At 43.8% G+C, this 20055-nt stretch overlaps 1 protein-coding gene across 2 annotated transcripts in view; it reads right to left on the bottom strand.

Annotated features, from left to right (window-relative positions):
• BEAN1 (brain expressed associated with NEDD4 1) overlaps positions 1-20055 on the bottom strand; it is a 43667-nt gene that overhangs the window by 8219 nt on the left and 15393 nt on the right. For both annotated transcript variants that reach the window (XM_053399667.1, XM_053399668.1), the window contains exons 3-5: positions 17552-17671; positions 1051-1260; positions 141-273 (exon numbers count right to left, since the gene is read on the bottom strand). In XM_053399667.1, coding sequence (XP_053255642.1) covers positions 141-273; positions 1051-1260; positions 17552-17671 — 463 coding nt within the window. The remainder of the gene's footprint in view (positions 1-140; positions 274-1050; positions 1261-17551; positions 17672-20055) is intronic.

The raw sequence follows: 20055 nt of genomic DNA, 5'->3' as shown, positions 1-20055 counted from the left end.
GGAGACCCTGCCTGTGTCTCTCACCCACACGCAATGCTGAGAGCATATTCTGGTGGAAGAACATTGGGACTGAGCCCAGCAGAGCTCCCATTTCCACACCATTCATCCCAGTAATAAAAATGCATTCGAAAGGTGCTTACTGGGGAGGTGAGTCGGGGCAGGTGACATTGACCTGTGTCTCCACATAAGTGCTGAAATAGAAGGCTGGAGGGAACTCCTCTATGCAACTGGATCTTAGTTCTCCAACTGAGCCGCCGTAGAAGCATTCTGGAGCTGGAAGAAAGAAGAAAATACTGGTCCCACAACACTGCAAACAGGCATTTTGTAGATTTAAAATTTGTATGCTGCTTTTCAGACCTAACCCCCCCCCACACAGATCACATCTGCACCACCCATTTTTAAAAAGCATTCTCATATTGCTTTTAACAGCCATGACTTCCCCTCAAGAATCCTGGGAACTCTAAGCGTGTCAAGAGTTGTTAGCAGACTTCTATTCTCTTCACAAAGCTACAATTGATGAGTTCCCTGGGAAGAGTGATTGATAAGCCATTCTGGATAACCAGACCCCTGCAGAGCATGTGTGACTGAGAGCTCTTGAATGAATGAAATTCTTAAATCATCTCTGGAAACTGGTGAATTGCCTTGGTCTCTACGCCTTTCCCCACCAATCCCAGGTTATATTCATGCCGATAGGGTCTCATACACACCATACATTTAAAGCACACTGGTACCCAATGCTTTCCAAGTTACTTTGGCACCTGAGGCAGAAAATCCTACAAGTGCTTCTCCCTGGGAGTACAATGCAATAAATGTAAGTCAAACAACCAGTGATTTGTACCCTTCCATGCCACCCCAAATCAGCCGCATCACTCCATCCAGTGGAAAGGCCCTGTTCAAACACACAAAGCCTGGCTCTGCTGTATCCAGTTTGCAAACTAAGTGTGACAGCAACAGAATGAAAAGGGGCTGGTGGGAAAACACACTGGAAACGTTTGCAGAACATCTATATTTTTGAAGAAGTTATTTTAAAAATCAGAATAGTTCTCTTACTGTAACTGGCATCCCTCCTCAGCTGGAGATGTTGAAAGCACCTATTCTTTCGCAGGCTGCCGATGATGATGGCCACGCAGGAAAGGAAGAGAACTGCTCCAATCACTACACCAGCTACCAGCACAGAAGAATCCGACATGCTAGTGTCAGCCTTGCCTTCAGTGAAGTGGGTAAACTCAGTGATGGGGATGGTCTGGTTCAGATAAATTGCTACACACCAGTGAGGAAGAGAAGAAGAGGGAGAGTTGAGGCGATACTACTGGTAGGGATGGGCAAATTGGTTTATTTTGGTTTCTCTCAGTTCTTAATTTTTCCAGTCTTCAGTTTAATTCTCCACATATCCACATCAGTTCATGATTTTTTTACATGAAAAAACAACTATTCTCTCATATGAACTTTTGCATGCAATTTTACCTAATACACACATATTTTTTTTACCACTTGGGGATTGAACCTGTGACCTTCTGCATTAAAATCAGATTCTCTACCAATGAGCTACAGTCCACCCATCACCAGCTAAAGTCCATTCACTTATAAACACAATTGTGCAAAGCAATGTCCCCCAATAAAATGCATGTTTGTATGATATTTTCACAAATATATGCATTTTAATCCACCTTTTACCCCAGTATATGCATTTTTGTACATGTTACTTGGCTGGAGAATAGTACTGCAGAATTCAGAGAAGTGCCAGTTTCAAAGGATAGCTGTGTTTTGGTTTGTAGATTGTTTCGGGAAGTGTGGATTTTGTAGGTTCACCTTTAAATGCAAACTGAACCAAATTTCTCCTACATCTCATACTACAACATAGTAGGCCCATCTGCTCCAAAGAGCTACTGTTTTGATCAGACACATGAAGGAGCCCATGTTAACATAAAACCCACATCCCTATGAAAACCCAGCTGCTCACCAATGGGATATACCCAACAGGATGAAAATGGAGTGCGCAAGTTCAGGGAAAGGGTGCAGTGATGGGCAGACACAGGTTCATCACACCCAAACCCTCACTGGCCACTGGCAATGCTCATGTAACCAGGTGGAATTGACACCACCAAAAGGGAAGGCGTAAGGAAATTCAACTCCATAGGAGGCAATGGAAGAAGCAGAAATGAATTTTACCAAGTTCCCCCCACCCCACTGATATGTCCACAGTGGCACACGAGAACTCAGGATATGATGGATCTCAACAGCCAATCACAACACAATCCCTCATCCCTCGTGCTACACACCCTGTGAAAATAAGACCACCAGTGATGGGTTCTCTTTAGCCTGCTTAACAAATGTGCCTGGGGAAGATATAGCCAAATGTCCCATTTTGCAACTATGCAAATTTACTCACAAGTAGTCCCATTGATGTTAGTAATATTTACCTAGGCTGTGATACACTGTCTCCTGGGTGATTTGTAAGCTTCCATTTGCATTCCAATTTCACCTGTAATGTGCAGCTGGCAGCCTAAAATTATTTTTATGCTAAGTCCCTGCATTAACACCCTATGCAGCAATTAATAAACGTTTCCTCAGATGCACTCAAAAGGGATATATTTAAGGGAGTACGACACAAGCCAATAGACAGAAAATCTACCATTCTGGTGACCTTGACTAGCTCATCTGAGGCGAAAGAGCTGGCACCCCTTGAGATCACTAACTCTGCCTCTTATTTCCATGCAGCTATCAGATAATGGCCTCCGCCTGGTGCATTGACATCCTTATTAAAGAGTCAGAAGGAATCAGATTGGATCACCAGCGGCCTGCAAATTGAGAATGTCAGAAGCAAAAAAGCGTGTCGCCACAAAGGAGCTCTGGAAATAAATCTTTTCAGATGCCTCTGGCTTCAGGTTATTATGTTGATGTCACTGTACCTTGTATAGGTGCTGCTTCAAATTAAGCAGGTAAACAAAACAAAGCAAAACAAAAAAACCCTTCCAATCTTCAGAGCCAGGGCATCTTTCATCAAGATGATAAATATTGCTACAGCGAAACAAATCACTTGGGAGGCAAAGCGGCACATGGTGTATGATGCTACCCCTCGCCCCCTTTCTCCGGCAGAAAAACCATTCTGAACTCATGCAAGCTTTTTTAACGGGGCTTCAGGTCCCTTTCCATAAACCATTTCCAGGCACTGCAATAATTCCAGTGAATAGGTCAGGGTGGCTTTGTTTGTTGACATCAGTAGTGGTTTCTGCTGGCCCACCTGAAGTCAGGAAAGAATACTCTGCCCCAAATTTTGTCCTGCGATTTTTCTGGGTTAATGGGGTTGCAAACAGATTTATTCTGGAAGCAATTAACATGGACATGAGTGCTAAACTTCTGCTAGATTTCCAAAAGTGGCTTCTATATGTCGTGTGAAAGATCACATACGATGCAAAAATGATTAGGTTAGGAGACATAGGGAAAACGGAGTAGTGGTGCCTGAATGCCTCTTTAGTTTTGCTCATCTTTGCTGTGCTGTAGGTAGATTCTGCCCTAATCTTCCCTCACCTCAAAGATCTCTGTTTACTTTCGAAATCACATACACATTGGTTTGAAAAAGTCCCACTCTAAAACAAAAACCCAGCTACCAAAGAGAAATAAAATCTACCCAAAGTGTTACAGGTTTTTTTTTATGAAGTCTGCAAAATGAGACAGGAAGGATCATGTATGAATTTATGACCCCTGTCATAATGATCGCTGGCGACATTAGTTATGGCCTCATTTCCTCTGACTCTGGCACTGAATGGCGTTTTGCTACTCTGCTGCATAAAAGATGGGACGTCGTCAGTGAACAATGTGTTCCTCAGCACGCTTTGCTAGTGCACCTATCTTTTTTAAAAAAGAAAGCGATTATTCACTATTTATTAGGCTCTGCAGCAAGGAATAAATCCTTGGCTCGTCAGTAAAATTCTCATGCTGTGTTTGCTGCATGTTCAACTGTAAAGTCTCACAGTAAAACAAAAATTCAAATTGATTAAAGGATGAAGGAGAGGCAGAACAGCACTGCTAATTTATTCACCGTTCACTTTGAAGAAAAAACACCTTGAGCATCTATTGCAGAAGGTGGGGGATCTAAAGCCCAGGGGCCAAATGTAGCCCTTCAGGTGTCTGTCTCTGGCTCCCAGGACTCTTTCCAGGCCCTGCCTGGCTCCCTGAGTGCTTTGGCCAGGCTGGAATGTGTCACTGAGTTCTGGTCATGCCTCCTGCTTGTCTGGATGGAGGATAGAGAGGGCTATGTCAATCTGTGTATGGATACACTAGCCTACTTTAGGGGGGGGGGGGAATGTGCTTGTTGCTCTGCCCAGTCTTTCCTTTGCCCGCTGCTAACATGTGGCATCCAGAAAGGAATGTGATACTTGAGCCGAGGAAGATTCTCTATTCCAGATCTATTGCCTAAAACTCTTTGTAGCAAAGCCTCTGGTACAATGAGTAACAGAAACCATGCAGTTCAGAGAAATCCAAAAGCAAAGAATGGATGGCCGATAAAAACTCCAGGTAAGAGGTCCCCTCTGCCTTATATTTACTATCTGAGATGTCTGAAGACTGGGGCATGGCAAATCTCACCAAATGATTTTCAGCTGTGCCCCCTATACATGTCCTCTCTGCATTCCTTATACAACTATATTGCCCCCATTTGATGTACTAAGGGTGCCAGCTTCCCCTCCTCCACCAAGCTGCATGCTGGGAGGATAAATGTAATATTTCCTCTCTAGCGCTGACATGACAGTTTCTTTAAATATTTTTACCAATGTTGAAACTGGGTAGTGTCTGTGATGTGCAAAATGTCATCCTGACTCACTGCAGTGGCACACCGTTGCGTCCCCCCCCGACTCTGACTCGTTTTGTTCTAAAAATATGTGAGCACCAAAAATAAGCAAGTCAACCATTCTAACAAACCTGCTCTACTTGTTTCACATATATATAAATACACACAAACACATCTTATCACAGGCTGTTACTGTGATGCGTTACCAAGCCAACATTAATGTGGAAAGCAGATTGTCACCAGCTTTCATTACAACTTTGATTAATCATCTATACACCAAGATGCACATATTGTTACCCGTAACGTTGCTGCCACAACCTGCATGCTGAAACAAGATCTGCTCTGTAAAGGGGGAAACCAGCAGGAAGTTTTCTCCCTGATCCATAACTGAAGATTGAACTTCCTTGTTATAGGATCAATGGACAACCAGAGGCCTCAAGGAAGATGTGCAGGTAATAGACCCCCCTCTCTCACAATAGTTCTTTAGAAGCTGGTCTTCAGTTGCTTGTAATCCTGGAGATTGCATTTAACAATCTTGACCGGTAGCCTTAACCTCCAACAGTGTGGATGGCACTTAGTCTTCAAATGAATTATTCCATGGATGTGCAGGAAGAATTTGTGTTCAATAGCACCTGACACAAAATCAGAAGTCTGCTGGGAGGAGGAATGCTTCAGGAATTTGATATACGTGGACTCCTAAATGGAATGGTCTGATCTGTAATTTCTGGGCTAATGTGCAGATCAGAATTCAGCTGTCCACTGGATTTTGCACTTCTCCGAATGTGCACTTGGATGCAGAAATGCTTCTGAATACCAGCTGCTGGAAACCACAGGAGGGGAGAGGTCTCCTTTTCTCAAATCTTCCTTGTGGGTTTCCCACAGGCATCTGGTTGGCCACTGTGAAAACAGGATTCTGGACAAGATCCCATTGGTCTGATCCAGCAAGTTCCTCTTATGTTCTTAGGTTAAATGTTTAAACACCTTTAAAATCTGCATTTAAACATTTTGAGATGATTAAGCAATTGCAGGTTGATGTAGAAATGGAATAGTATTATGGGTAGGAACATGCAAGCCAGAAAGAGTGACATAAGCCAACAGCAGTCAATGGTTACATCACCATTCACAATACACAACAGCCAATGGATGAATGTGAATATATTATTAGATGTGCATACTAAACATGCTTTATTGTTTTCAGACCAATCCGTACACCCTGGGGTGGAACAACATACACAGTTAGCGCTAGACAGGTATCTGCTACAGTCAGTCTTCCATAGCCAGATGCATTTCTACCAAATAGCCTTCCTCAGTGGCAAACCAACAAACCCGAACAAACCGCTTGACCACAAACCTACAAGAAGCCCCTGTGATGCATGCTCATGTTTTTGATATGCTGTTCTATCTAATTCCTTTCCCCAATTTTTCAGAAGTTAAAGCTGTGTTGTATTATTGTGCCAAAGTACATTCCTGATCTTATCTCTCTATGGCGTAGGATGTACTTTGGCAAATATTCTGGAGCTTTATTTTTCCATATTAAGTTGCTCTTGGCCCTTTGAAGTAGTACTGTGTTTGTTTCATTTAGCTAAGAAGTGATTACTTTGGATGAATACTGCATGAATGAAATTAGAGAGAGAAAGCTGATATGCAATTTTTGCCCATGTATTCCCCAACTCATAAGTTCATATCCTGTGTCATGTGTCTGAGTCCTCTATTATATCCCTTTTATTTGTTTTTATGCATTTCTATACTGCTCTTTTATTGGCTTTGGGTTATGTTTTTGTTTTAATGTTTTAATGACACATTGTTTGTTTTTTCAACTATAACCATGTAATTTTTTTTTTTAACATTAAGCGGTTTATAAATGCTTTTAAATAAATAAAATGAATGTCATGGTTGAGGTAAGGATAGTGTTTCAGCAGTTTCACTGAGTGCTATTTATTGCATTCTACCCTTTATCTTGGTCTCTGTTTATAGTACAATTTTGGTTGGTGTACATTCCATAAAAATTTCAAAACCCCATCTAATATCGCTGTGAGGGTTTAAGTAGACGTCTGAAGTTATTTCTCCCTTCGCTGAGCTTCAGAGGTTAAAAGGTTTATGCTTTACCTCATCATTTATTAATTTTCATCACCAGATAACCCAAATAACCTTCATTTTGTGTGATCTAAATTACTTTGGATTTTCTCTTGGGCTCAATCCACTGGGGAGTTCGCTTGCACAAACCCCATCAAAACAGCTGAGCGGCTAAAGAGCGTAATAATCCATTTTTAGTGACTGGTGCCCCGAGTCAGCAAAGCCAGTTTTCAAGTTCTTCAGAATGCTAGATTTTAAACAAAACAATGTGAAGAGGAGGAGATACAAAGATATCTCTTGGATAAGCTCACCCCTAAATTCCGAAGAAAAAAATTGTACCCTCAGAGAGAGAGAGATCGAGAGAGATATCAGAGAAGGGATTTCTACATGAACCCCTCCACAAGCTGAATGAACACATGGAGCAGGCTTGCGGGGGACTCTAGTCTAGCACAGATCACAATGTTCTCCTATCACCTGGATGTTCAAAGGATGGTTTGAAGGAATTCTATGCACATATGGATGTTCCACAATGCAAGCAAGGACTCTGCACAATTAGAGTCCCTCCTCAGATGGACAAACTCTACCCACAAACATGTGGATGCACACAGAGCTGCATTCAACATTTGTAGAATGCAGACCTTGAGGAGCATCACAGGGGGCAGGGCTGGATGGACCACACTGCACTGTGACCCCCACATCACACTTTCTTTCCCAGAGCCTGATGATACACAGAAGGAGGGCAACTGGCAGCCAGGACAGTTCTTTTTGCTGATGGGAGTTGTGGTCCAGAACATTTGGAGGGCACAAGGTTGGGGAAGGCTTCAGCCATACTCTCTGAACAACAGGCAGATGAAAACTAAAGCTGAACAATTTTTTTTAAAAAATACAACCCACTGTGCAACAAAACCAATACCTGAGGCACTGCAACACAACTCTAAAACACATTAGCTGTCATAAAAACACGAGAGCGGATACACAAAGCAATTCAACTGACAGGGAATAAAATTACCGTATTTTTTGCTCCATAACACTCACTTTTTTCCTCCTAGAAAGTAAGGGGAAATGTCTATGCGTGTTATGGAGCGAATGCCTACGGATGGCGGGGGGAATCTGCTGCAGTTGTGAGCAGAGGATCCATGGTTCCCCTTCCTTCCCTCCTCCGTGGCTCGCTTTGAAACAGCCTGGGGCCACAGTGGTGCAAAAACGTGGTTACAAAGCATGGATCCCCAGGATTTTTGCATTGGGCTACCCCAAACTCACCATCAGATCACATGTTTGTGGCCACAGCATGAACCACAAAAATCATACATCCACTGTTTCGTTTAGAATATATATTTTTTCTTGTTTTCCTCCTCTAAAAACTATGTGCGTGTTATAGTCGGGTGCGTGTTATAGAGCGAAAAATACGCTATTTCAATACTGAACTAGAAATACCACAAAATTGGAACAGTATGTTCACCCTAAAGCAATATGTTCACCCTATAAAGACAGGGTGAACAACAACAAAAAGTTGTTGTCTGGTGCCAAAAATATATTAATGTAGATGCAAGAAGGTTCCGAGAGAGCGCATTCCATAGCTGAGAGGCCACAACCAGGAAGGTCCTGTTCCTTGTAGCCACCCGACAGAGCGAGGGGGCACTTGAAGGAGGGCTTCTATTATTGATTTAGGGGGTACAAGATACATATAGGAAGAGGCTATCCTTTAGGTAGTGGGGTTCCCAAGTCATGCAGGGCTGTATTAGTCAAAACCAACACCTTGAGTTGGGTCCAGAAATGGATTGGTCGTCAGTGAACTGCTCTGTTGATAGGCATGAGACCAGGGGTCAGCAACCTAAGGTCCAGGGGCCACAAGTGGCCCATGGGGGTCGTTTAACTGGCCCATGGACCCCCGCCGCCTGCTCAGTTGGCTCCTGTGTGCCGCACTAAACTGGCACAGGGCAGAGTGGGGACCGCAATCCGCAATGCTGGCCAGCTTCCCATTAGCTGCAGGAAACTCCTGCAGCCAATGGGAAGCTGCGCACGCCTCCTCCTTACCTGAAGGAGCGCCGGAAACAGCATTTGCGCATGCGTGCACACGCGCGCACTTCGGCCCACCGCAGGGTTTGCGGGACAGTGAACCAGCCCAAGCCACAAAAACTTTGCCGACCCCTGCATGAGACGACCACATTTTCTAGTATAAGGGAAGCTAATGCCACATATAAAGTGGCTACTGTATATGTGACAAACAGCAAAAGCACACTGGGAAGGGCAAAAATTATTACAAGCCACAATGGAGGATCATGCAGTCAATCCTGCATCATCTTTTCAGATATGATCACAACAACTTCCTGTTTTTCAGGATAAGTTCTACCTCCATAGCCACATTCTTAGCTTCTGCACATGAATTCCCATGCAGGGAATTGTGACACTGATTGACGACTAAATAAGGGCAGTCCCCACTTCACAGGCGTGATCATATGCTATGTGAGCTGATGCCACTTGACAAATCTAGGCCCTTCCTATTTGTTTTTGTCAGGGTTATTGGCTGCATTGTTCATTTATGCTTGCTCTGTTTAGCACCCGAGGGTCCTTTTGAAATTCACCTTCGCATCTGCTATGCATCAATAAGTTCTCTGCTCAACTGCAATTTCAGCCTCCACTTTGTAATCAAATGCTTAATGAAAAGATAAGAGTGATCAACTTGAAGATGGCTGGGATAAAATGTTCACTTCTAATTAACAGTGACTCAAGGGCCATTCTAGGAAATGCTCCTGTTGAGGTTCTCTGTACATAGACTGAGACAAGCAAGTTGGAATCTTGTTACCGTGGAAAATTAATACAGGCAGCTTCTGGCAATCTAGGAAGCAACCAACCAGAATTCATATGAAGAGCCAGAAGAATTTCCGAGCCATTGCTTCTTTTTTCTTGTCCCCTGTAAGGGTGTAGTGCAGGGGTTGCTAAGATGGTGTGCTTCAGATGTTGTGGGCTACATCTCCCATCATTCCTAGCCAGCATGGCCAATAATCAGGGATGATGGGAGTTGTAGCACAAAATGCATGGAGAGCACGACAATGGTTAGCCTTGTTAAAGTGGATAGATTGCAAGGACGTGCAGTGGGGAGAATTATATTCAGGTCCCTGATCAGCTGTGAGGCTTAATGGATGACCTTGAGCTAGTCACTCTGGGCTATGCTTGCACCATAATGAATTCAGTGCAGATGAAGAAAATCACATTTAAAAAATAGACAAACAAATGGGTTCTACAGCAAAATGTTATGAGCATGCTTGTTCCTTACTAGGCTTATCCCACCCCCAAAATATGATGTTGTACTTTTGCAAACTTTTGATTCCCCCAAGCCTACTGATCTCTTCCTCTTCTGTGTGGGTGATACCGTTTTGGCCATATAAACAATTAATAAAACATGGATATTGAAACAATTACAATAAGAGATCTTACAAGAGATCTCTGTTTTCTTGTCTTCATGTTTCTTTTTTTAGCTAAATTCTAAATGAAAGGGAAAGCGGAGCAGCACCAAAAGACAATAAAGCAAAAGGGCAGAGAATTTTTCAACCGGTGTGACCCCCCCAGAATATATTGAATTTAATGCACGCTGTCTTTTTTGACAAGATACATCTTTTTCCTCCCTCCCCAAATACATTTGCCTGTTCCAGCAAGGAGTTTTCTCAAATCACCCCTTCTCACATGGAATCTCCCAAAGGAGTTTATCGAACCACTGAAAATCTCTGAATAAAAGCTGGTTGGCAAGGCTGAGGGCAAACAGGGGAAGCAGGGTCCCCTAGTTGTTCTGAAAGGGAAGTGGTGGTGGAAAGGAAGCACCCAGGGTCAGCTCAAGACAGTTCACTGCCTGAGGCAAAGAAAGGAATGGCAGTTAAATCTTATTTCAGCTCTTGTAAGGGGCTGACATTCTTGTCTGTTGCTGGCGAGTATAGGGCAGAGAGAGGGAAGCTGAGGCCTAGGTGTCAAATGAGGCCCTCCAGACCTCTCACCTCAGGCCGTTTGAGCCACACCCTTCACCAGCCCTGCATTGCACCCTCCTTGAATGTTTTTGCTTGGCTGGAATGTGTCTTTGGACTGATAATGCTTCTTGCCTGCCCAGATGGAAGATAGCCACTATTCAAAAGCCACAATTATTGCTCTAGTCAATCTTGCCTCTGGTCCTGCCCGCCCTGAAATTTGCACAGAAGGGAAGGTGGCTCTTGGGCTAAAGAAGATTCCCTACTCCTGGTTGAGGGGATGTGGGGCAGGCTGCACAGCACATATAGCTCTCTTCTTCAATACTTGTTGCTGCTTCCTGCCCCTCAGCATCTGCTGCCTGAGGAAAGTGCCTCATTCTGCCTAGTGATAGGGCTGGTCCTGGTGGCACCAAACACCAGAGGAAGCAGAAGAAGAGGCAAAACCTCAATATGGTAGAGCAGAAAATCACGAATTTTTAATATTTTTAGTATACTTCATGCCGGGCTCTCTAGGGTTGCGCGGAGCTGCGTGAAGCCCGGGGCTGCAGGCAGCTCTACGCAGCCGTCGGGAGCCCGGCGCAACTTCGCGCCAGGCTCCCGAGGGCTGCGCAGAGCTGCGCGAAGCCTGGAGAGTGAGAGGGGTCGGTGTGCACTGACCCCTCTTGCTCTCCAGGCTTCAGCAAAAGCCTGCATTCGCACCATAGGACGCACACACATTTCCCCTTCATTTTTGGATGGGAAAAAGTGTGTCCTATAGGGCGAAAAATACGGTAATTTATTTTCACCCCACCCATCTGACTGGGTTGTCCCAGCCAATCTGGGCAGCTTCCAACAAATATAAATAAATAAAACCTTAAACCTTAAAACACTTCCCTATACAGGGCTACCTTCAGATGTTTCCTAAATGTTATATCCTTAACATCTGATGGGAGGGCATTTCAAAGGGTGGGCACCACTACTAACTGAAGCCAATGCTACAGTCAAATTTTGCTTTCAAAACCATGTGTTCATATGCCCATCATGCACTGACATAGGGAGAGAGGTTGCACTGACAGGTGCTGATGGGAGTTGTAGTCTAAAGGGCTACAGATTGGGGAAGGCTGCTCCAAGAAGTCAGTAGAAGATAAACTACCACTTAACCGTTCTCCTCCCAAAGTTGGGTCCACTGGTAGCAAGACACTTGGCTGTACCCAATTACGTTCTGTTCAGAAGACACCCATTGAAAACAATAGACCTAAGTTAACCATGGCTATTAATTTTAAGAGTCTGCTGAGAGTAGAACCAACAGTGACTACAACCCTGGGCAACTGGCAGGAGGAGAGGGGAATCAAGGTTTTCCTATGTGGGTTATTTATAGTATTTGGCAGGAAATTGTATGTGTGCAAAATAAAGAAGTATAGAGAAGTCTCATCTTTCCTAAGACTTTGTTTAGAGAGTAGCACTGCCCCATCATTATCATCATCAGCATCGTCATTTCTTAAACTCGCTGTTAGCATTCCATTTCCATCTAATGAATCGCCTTGCCAATTTCGCCTTCCTGAACCGCTCCCATTGTAGCAGCTGACTTCTTCCTCGGCAGACACTGTGGTCATCTGGCTTCCTTGAAAAGCCGGAACAAAATGCTCTCCATCACTTCCTTTCATCTGGCCATTAAATAAATGAATACAGGATATTAGGTTAAGGCGTTAATGACTCAGCAGACCGGGGGTAATTTGGAAATTGCTTCCGATCTCAGCTGCGGTGATGCACTGCCAACATCCTTCTCCTGGCAATGTCTCTTTCTCCCATGGACACCCACCCACCCAATGTCTCCCAGATGTCTTGGCATATTGGGAAAACCTATTCATTCTTTGAGTCATCCATGTATGAATGCATTCTCAGAGAGGGGCAAAGGCAGACACGGAAGACATGCTCATATTAAAGTGAAGGCATTTGAAAGCATGAGTTGTCCTCCAGCCTATACAGAAAATATCCACAGAGCAATATGATAGATTGGCTTAGCAAATTCAAAGTGAATCATGCTTCTGAGAAGACATGTGTGTGTAAGAAGGAAGTGTGAAATGCTATGCTGGATCAGACAAAGGTGCAGTCAGCAACCCTAGGACCTAATTACAAAAGCCCCCTGCAAGAGACCAGTCATCCAGCAAGAGCAATCTGTCCCTCTTGCAGCAGATTGCTCAGTGGGGAGGAAGAGGGAGACAGAGATGGGGAGCAGAAAAAGAAGAAGGGAGAAGCCCCATTCACCCCTGACTTTGGCCCCACCCACAGTCAGCATGCAGACTGACATTACCTCTGAGGAAATGTTCTTTATAGAAAAAAGGTTGGCAGCCACTGTAGGCTAGCATTCAGTTCAGCAGCCAACCAGATGATGCTTGAGAGCATCATCCTCTTAAGTGGGCCGTGGAAGTGGGATCATCACTTCCATGACCCACTTCCCAGAAGGTGGTATTCAGCTACTGTATATAAAGCCCCCATACGCAGAGGTTCTGTTTAGCAAATGGTCATGTCCCACCATGTCCCCTGGCAGGACCAGCCTTGAAGCGTGTGAGACCTCAGCAAAAGAGGAAGATCCAGCACAGGAGTCAGTGGAGATTAATAACTCACCTTGAAAGATAACTAACATCAAAGAAGCTGCAGGTCAGGAGGAACCAATGCACTCTGACTGGTTTTACCTCCTCATTAAGACCTCAAGCACAGACACAGTGGCATGTCTGTATGGAAGTACAAGGCCCGTTAACAGCAGGACACTCCCTGAACTCCTCTTGTGAATAGGATGCTCGATTCTTCAAGTGCTCTGCATAAGGGCCCTGATTACAAGTCAAGAAGTGGTGGGGCGCCACATCAACCATTAAGCTGCTCAAATAAAGACAAACCAGTGTGGAAGCAACATCTCTTCTTGCCTCTGTTCCCTCTTGGACAGCACCCCTGTTCTAAATCTCCTGAATTTTGACTTACTGGACAGTTCCTGATCTGTGTGGCATACAAAGTAACCACTCTTTCTCTGAGCCATGACCCTTTCCCTGAAAAATCCTTCCATGATTTTAAGAAGTCCTGTAAACTACTGCCCTTCATCGCATCTTGTGATAATGAATTACATAATTTCTTACATGTTGTGCAAATAGTTCAAGGTTCTTTATTTCAAAATATTTGTTTCAAAATTACAGTGGTACCTCTGGTTACGTACTTAATTCGTTCTGAAGGTCCGTTCTTAACCTGAAACTGTTCTTAACCTGAGGTACCACTTTAGTTAATGGGGCCTTCCGCTGCTGCCATGCAATTTCTGTTCTCATCCTGAACAGTTAGCGGTTAGTGGAGTCTGTAACCCGAAGTGTTTGTAACCTGAGGTACCACTGTACTTACAAAGATATAAAACATAATAAAACACACTTATTACAGATAAAGAAATACAAAGTATAGCAATACAAAATTTAGCAAAATCATTTAAAACAGCACAAGACAATTATAAAACGCCTCCCAGAGTTTAAAAGAAATGTTCAGCACCAGTCTAAAAATGGGAGGACTTCTCTGGGAGAGTTCCAGAATCACAGGGCCAGCACAAAAAAGCCTCTGTCCCTGGTACTAACCAATTGGAATATCTGAAAACAACAAGGCCAACAAGGGTGGGACCTTAAGCCTTTAGCACCCCTGTAAGGGAGTCTAGGCTGAGAGAAAGTAATGAGTCCAAGCTCATTCAATCAGCTCCAAGTCTACATGAGGATTTGAACTCAGGTCTCCACTCCAAAGTGCTATATGGGGAATGGCCATAGCTCATGGGTGGAGCATCTGCATTGTATACAGAAGGTTCAATCCCTTGCATCTCCAGGTATGGCTGGGAAAGAACCCTATCTAAAATCCCGGAGAGCCACTGCCAGTCAGTGCAGACAATATGGGGCTAGGTGGACCAATGGTCTCACTCAGTATAACGCAGTTTCCTATGTTCCTAAGCACCACACTGCACTAGCAAAATACTTTGCAAACCAGGTAAATGAAAACATGCAATTATTTAAACATGCCACCCCTAACTTCTGAAAGCATTATAGTTCCAGGACTGCATTTTGCTTTCCCTGAACCTGTAGGTTGGTTCTAACAGAAGGAAGTGAGGCAGATAGAATGGGACTTGCCCAAGTGTTGGAATATGTGAGCAGAGTTTGGCCATCCACCCATCGAGGAAACCTTCGGGTCTAAGACCTGCTGACATAACTCCTGAAAGGGTGGACTCACATAACCAGGAAATCTCTTCCTGAAAGCCCACATTGTTAGTTGGCATTGTTAGTTCCAGAAATGGCCAATGAAGGACTTCCTCCCAATGCAAATATCAGGATCAGATGAGGGATTTCCTTAAACTGGCTGCTGGAAAAGATTGCATTGCCCCTCCCCTGTAGAGATCCTGATAATTATCAGCTGCCTTCCATTTGAAGCAATTTACATTACATCCCCATCCTGGGTGCATGATAATTGCAGAGACACATTAAACATCTCATGCAGTTTCGCCCTTAAGTACGCTCTTTTCTTAAGTGCACAGAACAAATGTTAGAATTAGGAAGGATGGAGTGGGGAGGAGTAATACAATAGGGAAGGAATTGGCATGCAATGTGCTTTTACGGATGTGAACGGAATCCCAGTCAGTCAATGTTGTGCTCTCTAAAATTGCCAGCTGGTTGCAGATACCATTAATTGATCCTATTACAAAAGTGCCTGACTCATTATGCAGTAAAGAGTTTACTTGTGAGTAGCACATGGAGGATTCAGCTGACATCTGCTGTCTTGCTGAAGCCATGCACACTCCATACTGAATTCTGTCTTCCTGTCAATGGTAGGGATATTTCAAGCAAAAAACAAACCCATACATAGATGCATAAAAAGAAAAATCTAAAAGACAATTATATTTGTTAAAAACTAGATTAAAACATCCCACCCAAGCAAAAGGGCCATAGATAATTCAAAGTCAATGGCCTGATAAAAAAATCAATGTTTTGCCTAGTGTCTAACAATATGTTAACAAAAACGTCAGGCCAGCCTCCCCGGGGAGAGCATTTCACAAGTGGGGAACCACTACGGAAAAGCCCGTTTTTGTGTTGCCTCCCTCCGGACCTCCTGTGGGGGCTTCTGATAACTATTCCAGGGTCCAGGTCAGTTCATAGGTGATCCCAGCACATTGAATTGATTCTGGAAACTGACTGGAAGCCAGTGCAGTCAGGCCAGGGTCAGTGTCTTACCCAGGTGAGCAACCTGGCCACTGAATTCTGCACCAACTGCATTATCCAAGGCATCTGCAAAGGTAGCCACAAGTAGACTACATTACAGTAATCTATCCTAGAGGTTACTATCCCTGTCCAAATTGGGGCAATTGAACTCACACTTTTCCATCCATTGGGAAGCGCTTGATGGGATGTATTTGTACTGTGTGTTGTCCTTTCCCCTTAATTAGTATTTACCCACATTCCCTTATTTCAGGAAATCTGAGGTCCACTGTGGGCATGAATGCAGGTGTTTGTTCATTTGTGCAGGTGGCCAAGTTGTCTGATATGTCAGATTTGCACAAAACAATAGGTTAAAAAAAGGTGTCATGCCCAGCCACACCAGCAGTGGAGTGAGAGATGGCACCCAGCAAAATGTCACCACACATTTATTTTATTTATTTATTGAATTTATATACCACCCTATACCCGGAGGTCTCAGGGCAGTTCACAGAAAAAATCTCAATATATAAAAATAAAATAAAAACAACAACCCAATAACCCTCTGCCCAAATAACACATTTAAGAATAAGAATAAGAATAAGAATTTTATTATTTATACCTCGCCCATCTGGCTGGGTTTCTCCAGCCACGCTGGGCAGCTTACTGCATATATCAAAACATAATAAAACATCAAACATTAAAAACTTCCCAATACAGGGCTGCCTTCAGATGTCTTCTAAAAGTTATGTAGTTCTTTATCTCCTTGACATCTGAAGGGAGGGTGTTCCACAGGGAGGGCGCCACTACCGAAAAGGCCCTCTGCCTGGTTCGCTGCAACTTCGCTTCTCGCAGTGAGGGAACCAGCAGAAGACCCTCAGAGGAGGATCTCAGTGTCTGGGCTGTATGATGAGGGTGGAACTGCTCCTTTGGAAATACCAGGCCGAGGCCATTTAGGGCTTTAAAGGTCAGCACCAACACTTTGAATTGCGCTCAGAAACACATGAACAATGTGCTTTATCATGCCCACAGTTGGTTAACTTGAAATTTCATGTTGCATGGCTTCAGAATGATGAAAGTATTGAGTTCACATAATTAAATGCTCCCCCGTCTCAAAAACTCCCTGCTCAGGGGCAGCTGCAGTTAACAGATTATGGGGAAGGTTAGGCTAGCCTAGAAAGAGTTCTCTCTAATGTGCTAACTTTCCTAGTGGAGGGTATTATTGACACGCAATCCTAGCGTTTTGAAGCTGTATGGTCCAAGGGGGGCTGTGCTAACTCTTTCAAAGTGTTCAAAGGGTAGTCCAACCACTGTAGACATGCATACCTACATGAATGGCAATAATGTCTGATTTTTTTATATATGCTGTAAGCCACCCAGAGTGGCTGTGGGAACCCAGGCGGATGGGCAGGGAATAATAATAATAATAATAATAATAATAATAATAATAATAATAAGCTATAGAGGTACCAACCAAACCACCCAGACCCATCTAAGGTCTCTGGCCTGGTCAGTATGAATATAACTGATCCCACTGAAGAATATCCTGAAGGATTACTCACTTGAACAGGTGATCTTGATGGACCCATAGTCTTTGCCACAGTTCTTCTTGAAGTGGCAACGCAGGCAGTTCAGCAGGCACTGAAGTTCCTCCTTTCTGCAAGGCTGGATGCCCTTTTCATCTGGGGGGAAAAGAGAGGAAGGAAAAAAAGGGGGCAGGGGCAGGTTGATCAAGCAGTGAAATATGTACATTAACAAGGGCTCAGATCTTTGCAAGACTCATTGCTTGGATGAGAGTTTTGTTTTGCTGTCTTTCCATACAACTCAGGAGCAAAAACCAGGCTTTGCCTTTCCTTTTATCAGTCAGTGGGAAAACAGTGCAGGACAGGACTCAAGCAAACCTCTGCTAATTTGAATTGTGTCTCTAAGCTTGGGCATTGTGAAATTCAAAAAAGTGCAAATTTGGAAAGATAATGTGTGAAATGAATCTCAGCTATCTTTCCAAATTTGCACTTTTTTTAGGAAGTAAGACGAAGGTATGTTTACATTAAAATGTGAATGCCAACCACCACATCATTAGTCACGGGTGATGGGAGGCCACAGTGCAATCAAAACCTCTGCAGGGCCACAGGTACTTCATCCCTGCCATGAAATATTCTTGGGGAAGGGTGTGGGGAGCAACCAGTCTCAGAAATTGTCTCCCTGCCTCTTTAAGTCCCAGGCAGACAGAGAAATCACATATCTGTCTTGGCTGGCTCAGCATTCACAGCTGGGCCCTGCTTTCTGCTGCCAACATTCACTGGCAGTTGGAAGGCAGAGGGCACATGGGGCCCTTGGCACCTGCCAGTTTTTCTAGGGTGGGCTTGGGTGGGAATTCATTTTGATATCCCAATATTTTGGAATGTATCCAGTCCTAGTCCTACTCAGAACAGACTCAATGAACTTAAAGAAAAATACCTTAGGTAGAGTGGGATTATATGAGTTGGTGCTATATACATAAATCAAATAAATACCGGCATCCTTGCCACCCCCTGGGCTCAGGCCACCTTCATCTCTTAATACTTTGGCACCATGCAATGATGTAATGGAATAATTTGAAAGTGAAAATAAATGAGAGGCTGACCACAAACCAACTGCTCTTTGCAATCAAGGATTAGGAGACTGGTAGCCCAGCCTTCAGCCAGCCGTGCAAAAGGCAGGCTGCCTAAATCAGGTTTTTGTTTCTCTTCCAGTCTATTTAATTCAAGGCCTTTGTGTCAGCTTTCATAGCCCAAAGCCCATGCAGTTAGGCGTAATTGTTTGTGATTTGCAATTCTCCATACAGCTGCTCCAGCAGAAGATGTCAGTACCCCCAATGCATTCCCCAAATATCACTGCCTCTGACCACACGCTGGTTTTGTATGGCTTAGGCAGCCACAGGCTTGCAGAAACCTGGAGGCCCAGCTTTGCATGGAGACCCATAATGAGATCAGTTTGGCTTCTGTGCTTTTAGCACTTGGCGGATAAACGTTCTCTGCGCAGCCAAGTCATTAGTAGCAGGTATCTAAAAGTCAGAATCTTGGAAACAAGGGCATTTCCCCAACAAGGGCAGTGTCGACTCAGCCTCCTCTAAGTCACACAACATATATACCCCAATCTAGCACTCTTTACAGGAATATTAAAAACCCCCAAGACAAGACTGTCTTACAAATAGCTGCCCACAAACTTACTAACTAACCTACAACTATTTGAGTAGCCACAAATACTTAACGTCCACAAATATTACGAGGCCCCAAAATGAAAAACAATATTCCAGTCTGCAATAGGTTTTATTTATTTTTTGGTGGAGAGAGTTTGAACTTTATTGCTAGCTGGCAAGAAACAGTACTGAGGTGCTATGAAGGTTGTTTTGGAAAGACTGGTGCTGCTTTAGATGACCACAGGGTCTATGTCTCTGCTTGCTTCCCACCTGCTCAAACTGTAGGTTTCTAACAAGCAGAGCAGCAGTCAGCAACACAGAAAAACACGTGTTTTTCAGAACACACAGCTAGTCTTGAAAAAGCATCCTTCTCCCTTCTCAACAAAGCAGCAGCTAGTTATTACAAAAACAATTCAGGTTTCTAGTACTCATCTCTCCACTAGGAAACTGACCCTCTGAATCTTTAGAACTTCCTACTGCTCAGAGAAGTGCAGATTACAACAATTCCCTTTATTTGCAAAGTTTAGGGATGAGTATGGATCCTTATGTAGGTAAAATAGTGCCATCCATGCAAGAGGGAGATATCAGCAAACTTGGGGGAACCTCATGTTTTGCAGAAATCTCAAAAATCTTATTTGGTAAAAAAAATCTAATACCCAATGATGACTGGGCATGTTCAGTAGACACTGAATACTGAGTTGCTGTTGGAGCAAAAGATGGAAAACTGGATAGGGGGGATGGAATGGAGTTTCCTGGAAAAGAGCAGAGCTAGCTATAACCCTGAATAGGAATATTCCATTTTTATGGATTCACAAGGCCCTTTCTCGTCTCAGTATGCAATCTTATTGCTGATATAAATCGTATCATATTCAAGATTTGCCTGCTTCA

Source organism: Podarcis raffonei, chromosome 8 (assembly GCF_027172205.1).
Source record: "Podarcis raffonei isolate rPodRaf1 chromosome 8, rPodRaf1.pri, whole genome shotgun sequence".
Taxonomy (NCBI): Eukaryota; Metazoa; Chordata; class Lepidosauria; order Squamata; family Lacertidae; genus Podarcis; species Podarcis raffonei.
This window is presented reverse-complemented; position numbering and strand designations above follow the sequence as displayed.